The 5,253-nt window shown below is 38.3% G+C and overlaps 1 protein-coding gene across 3 annotated transcripts in view; it reads right to left on the reverse strand.

Moving 5' to 3' along the window:
• The window catches only part of pola1 (polymerase (DNA directed), alpha 1), a 44,747-nt gene extending 40,749 nt beyond the window's left edge, over positions 1-3,998 (reverse strand). For all 3 annotated transcript variants that reach the window (XM_017453760.2, XM_017453759.2, XM_017453761.2), the window contains exons 1-11: positions 3,844-3,998; positions 2,944-3,068; positions 2,694-2,790; positions 2,504-2,584; positions 2,286-2,398; positions 2,133-2,195; positions 1,780-1,881; positions 1,518-1,656; positions 599-716; positions 330-505; positions 99-211 (exon numbers count right to left, since the gene is read on the reverse strand). In XM_017453760.2, the coding sequence (XP_017309249.1) occupies positions 99-211; positions 330-505; positions 599-716; positions 1,518-1,656; positions 1,780-1,881; positions 2,133-2,195; positions 2,286-2,398; positions 2,504-2,584; positions 2,694-2,790; positions 2,944-3,068; positions 3,844-3,979 (1,263 nt within the window). In that variant the 5' untranslated portion in view covers positions 3,980-3,998. The remainder of the gene's footprint in view (positions 1-98; positions 212-329; positions 506-598; positions 717-1,517; positions 1,657-1,779; positions 1,882-2,132; positions 2,196-2,285; positions 2,399-2,503; positions 2,585-2,693; positions 2,791-2,943; positions 3,069-3,843) is intronic.
• Positions 3,999-5,253: the final 1,255 nt, after the last annotated feature.

Consider the following 5,253-nt stretch of genomic DNA (forward strand, 5'->3'; position numbering starts at 1 on the left):
TTTTTTTTTTCCCCCTTCACTTGGAGGTTGAAAACACCAGAGCTATCAAAATGACCATGTCTAAAATAGATATAGCGTGTGTATGTGTGTGGACTCACACGCTCTCTCGGCAAGAAGTACATAGTCCTCTCGATGTTTTTCACAGCCACGCAGCAGCTGACGTGCGCTTTAGCCGACTCGATCCACACCTTCCCGAACAAGTACACCACACCTACAGACCACATCGGGTTTTACAGTTCATCTCTTAATCTATAAACAAAGCTATAAATAAACCTCACCAACACAGCTGCAGTTGACCCGAGGAGGTCAGAGCTGTTAATGAGGCTCACCTGGTTGGTTGAACTGATCCTCGAAAGCGTCCAGCCAATAAAAGCGGAACACCATTTCTCCATCAGCTCCCTCCGTCATCGGCAGTTGACTGGAGTCCACCTGCACCTCCACGGGAGACTCGTCATCCTCCTGCTCCTCCATCTTCCCCCAGCAGGAGCCGCCCACCATGCCTGATCTGAGGGGGGAGGGGGGAGCCAGGTCCATCAGCAGATGACGTACATACACAATGTCAGGTGTGTGAGTAACGAAGGTGTGTAAGGACACTCACGTCAACACCTCGTCCTCGGGTTCCGGCTCTGCTTTAATCTCCGTTTCCACCTGCCTCTCGGCCCCCAGCTCCATCGGCTCATCGAAGTCCGCCCCGTCAAAATCTAACGAGTCGCACACTGAGAGGAAGGAAATGACAATAATTACACACAGAGGTGAAACGCTAGCGATATTAATAGCGTAACGAGCATGTGATTAATTTATCCGGTGAGTGAAATGTATAACGTATGAAACACAGACTTGGATCTTTTCGAGCATTATGATAAAACCTTAAGTATTAATTAACAATCTACCAATAAAGGAAATGTAAAAAATAATAAAGAAAAAACAGCAGCACTACTACTCCTATTATCCTATTACTAATAATACTTTTTTTTTGGCTTTAAAAAGAGGACCTTTTTTTATTTTATTCAATGACCTACAATCATTTTTAAAAAATCCTATAAATGTTTTTATTTTACTACACTTTTTATGAATTCCACAAATCATGGTAAAATCGATTTAATATATATTTTTTTTAAATAATGGAATAATTATACTGTAGTGCTAGCATTCTCGAACATTATTCCAGAAATACTAGGATTTAGTTAAAAAGCAGAAATTACATTTATTTATTCAAATTCAGTATTCATTCTTAAAAATTAGAAGAAGAAAAGTTTTATATATATATTTTTAATTTTATAGACACACCCCCGACATATCATACCCTCGTAACTCGGTATATAGAGGTGTAACTCTACACGGGTTTCAAAGCGGTCGAATGTCCAAGTGCACATAAAAGGGAGGTCATGAGAGTAACGGTAATTCTCGTTCATTTCTAGTTTTGTGGGCGGAGCTTTGTGTACATAGATACCGATATTTCATTCAAGCCCTAATTAATTATACAAGTGAGAAAGTAGAAGTGCTGAAGAGGTGAATACCTTCCTCAGATTCCTCCACCTCTGGTTTTTGGGGGTGGATGGAGGGGGCGGGTTTAGACGCTGGTTTAGGTGAGAGATCAGACGGAGGAGGGCGGATCACGGTATGCTTGGGCTTTGACGCCAGAGCTACAGGTGTCTCCTGTGATGAGAAGAAGGACGACGGTAAACGTGAGCTTTATGCCATTTAAAAAAACAACAACAAAAACCCCACACAAAGCACGGTTTATAAACGTAAATTTGAGATAAAGCGGATGGTGATGACCTTGGGGGTTTTTGATTGGACGGAGAAAGGGTTCATGGGTGCTCCCAGGGCTTTCTTTTTCTTCAGGGTGATGACAGGTGGTGGAGTAAAAAGCACTGGTTTCTGAGTGAGAGAAAAAAAAAATTATTTATGAAATAACACACATCACATCAGCAATGACCTTAAGGAGATTTTTTAATTCTGTTGAATTCCGGATTCTGATTGGTCAGAAGGTGGTGTTGATTAATTTCCTTCAGCTGGTTAGCATTTCTATAGCAACAGCTTTAACAGGAACTCTGCCTCATTGTTGATCATTTTCTCATAACAGCGCCGTGTGGAGTGTTTTAACAGATATCAGACATCAGACGCCTCACCTCGGCATGCAGATCCTCCAAAATGTCTCCCAACAGATCATCTTTGGACAGGTCCACATTTTTCTACAAAACAAACATTAACATGATGAACGGTTCGAACGTTAGATGCACGTATATGGATAATTAAGTACGCTCAGTCACGTGATTGCTCACCTCGGCGGGTTTTTTGACGTTGCTGTTCATGAACATACTCTTGATGTTGTTGGGTTTACTCACGGACGCTTTCTTAGCGTTCTTGGCATCTCCTCCTTTAGCACCAGATTTGTCTGTTATGAGGGGAGTGGGGAGATTATAAACCACACAGACACAATAAATAAAATAAAAGCAAAGAAAATAAAACCCCTGTAAAATCCAGCATTTTTCCTGCTTACTCTTAGAGCTTTTTTCCGAGTCGGTACCCTGCAGATCTTCATCAAAGATCTCTCTGCCGTCTTCTACGTAACCTGCTCCATCTGAGAGAGCAGAGGTGAATAAGTACGGACCATAGTCTAGTTTTTATCCTGAATTATATACATAACACACACACACACACACACACACACACACACGTCTATGACTCACCGTCATCAACGATCCAGTCGTCGTCCTGTCTCTCCCGGACCATCCGAGAGTACTGATCCTCATCCACCTCCTCGTACACGCTCTCCATCTCCTCCACCTGCATCCAGGTATCAGGGTTAATCAGAGGTGTATTTCCTCATCCCGGACACCAAGCGTGGCTCATAACTCCAGACTCAAGACGTTCATTAGTCACATACATGATTATATACAGTATATGAAATGAAAAATGAAAACCTGATCTACTCCTCACCTCATATTTCACCTTCTCGCCCTTTTTGGCTCTTTTAAGCTGCTCCAAGGCGGATTTACGACCCGCTTTCTCTTTTCTCTCTCGTCTGGAGCGGGATGCGGCGAGACCGCAATTGGCCCCATCGTCTGGAGGATCAAAAAAAAAAAAGAAAAAAAAACCAATCCTCAGCTTAAACATTTGATATGTTTTCTATGTTCTATTGTGAATAACATACGGGTCTATAAGATTTGCAAATCATTCTGTTTTTATTTACATTTTACACAGCGTCCCAACTCTTTTGGAATCAGGGTTGTATCTTCTCCTCATATAACGTTAGGTGTTTTGGGACATTTTTAAATCCGTCTGCTACTTTAATTAAACAGCCGAGCGGTTTATTCATTTCCGTATTCGCACGCTGTAGCCCTATTCGGACGGGATTAAAACTTCCATGGGGTCGTTTCCTGTTTAACGTGAGCTACTCTGTGATTTTACTTCCATGTGGTGGGGGGGTTACTATTTTTCATAAATAATTAAATAATAATAAAAAATACATTTTAAAAAAAGGTCTTAACGCACAAGTGGTATTAAAGTTTTTAGAAAAAAAACGCACGCGCAGCCAGGGAGTCTCTTACAAAAGCAGATAATTAGCTCATTTAAAATGTTTAGCGTACAAATAAATGTTCAGACAGAAATTATAAACATTGTAAAAGCTATATGATATGAAAGCAAGCTTCTGATAAAAGTCTGGGAAAAAATATAAATATGTATATGCATGACATTATGGTGATAACCTGAGAACTGTCACGAAGTGTTAGCTAGCAGCTAGCTGCAAAATATTAGCGCACACACTCACGCGCTCGAATATGATTCACCCTGCTTAAATAATAAAAAAAGAGTCAAAACCCTAAAATACAAACTCACCGTAATCCCCGCTATCCGCGTCTTTTTCTTGATTAGAAACCGGCGCCATTTGCTTAAAAAAAATCAGGGTGACACCAGAGGAAGAAACCAAAACAACAGATTCCGCGCCAAATCGCCTTCCCGGGGAAAAAGTCATATACTGGAAGTGTCGTCACAAAAAAAGAGCCAAGAAATAGCCAATCAGAATTCAGATAAAGGCTGCAGCTGCAGTTTCAAGCTTGTCCACGCGGTGTCACTGTTTCACATGAGGAGTAAAAATATAAATACTGTTGTTTTTTTCCCAAACAAAACTGCTTGGCGTTATTTTTTTTAGTTGTTTCTCTAATTTTCAAACATTTTCCTTTAAATTTTATCTCCTTTATACTTGATAAACTGATCAGCTGGCTGTTGATTTAATAGAAATCTCTCGCATTTGATAAGAATTATAAGATTCTTTAATGATCAAATAAATTCTTAAATGATCAAATGTAATTGTTGATAATTGATCATTATTACGATTAGCTATTATAAAAGTCTATGAAAAAATGTAAACTGGTTTATAAATAAAACTACATAAATGGTTAAATACGTATACATGGCAGAGATAAACATTATGTATACAATTGAGTGCAAAGGTTTGTACACCCTCATGCAGGACAAAAATAAAGGAAAAAACGTAATGTAGGCCTAATTTATAGCAACGAGACGTGTTATAATAGTTTAGATTAACAGCTTGAAATATTCCAGTTTGCTTTGCTAATTTTTATCCCATTCTTTAATCCACATTCCAGCTGGAAGACACATGCAGTGTTGTCTTTAATGATTAGCTTGAATAGAATAAAAAGAGCTGCATGATTTTACTGATAACAAAACATCTGATTTTTCAGATACAGGCTGATTTTTTTTTTTTAAACAATTCAGAATTTGTATGTTCAATAATAATAATAATAATAATAATAATAATAATAATAATTTTTTTTAAACATTTTTTTCTGTGTCCTGCAATGGATTGGCACCCCGTCCTGGTGTACCCTGCCTTGTGCCCGATACTCCTTGGGAGAGGCTCCAGGTTCCCCGCAACCCTGTAGGATAAGCAGTACAGAAGATGGATGGATGGATGGATAATTCAGTTGTCTTTTTTTGCACAGTGTTTTCTTAATTAAGACCCTTATACAAGTTTGGAAATTATTGACTGCGAGTATTGTTCTGGTTATTATTATTATTTATTATTATTATTATTATTATTATTACTGTTGTTGTTGTAAATAGTAGTAGTAATAATAATAATAATAATTATTATTATTATATCAGCTTTATTATTTTTTTATTATTATAAAAAAAAATTACAATGTTTTCTGAATTTCCATAAACAATCTAATTTCTGTCTATTTCTGGTCTGAAAGCGAGTTAAAGTGATGCAGATTCTCACCA

The sequence above is a fragment of the Ictalurus punctatus genome, chromosome 23 (assembly GCF_001660625.3).
Source record: "Ictalurus punctatus breed USDA103 chromosome 23, Coco_2.0, whole genome shotgun sequence".
Taxonomy (NCBI): Eukaryota; Metazoa; Chordata; class Actinopteri; order Siluriformes; family Ictaluridae; genus Ictalurus; species Ictalurus punctatus.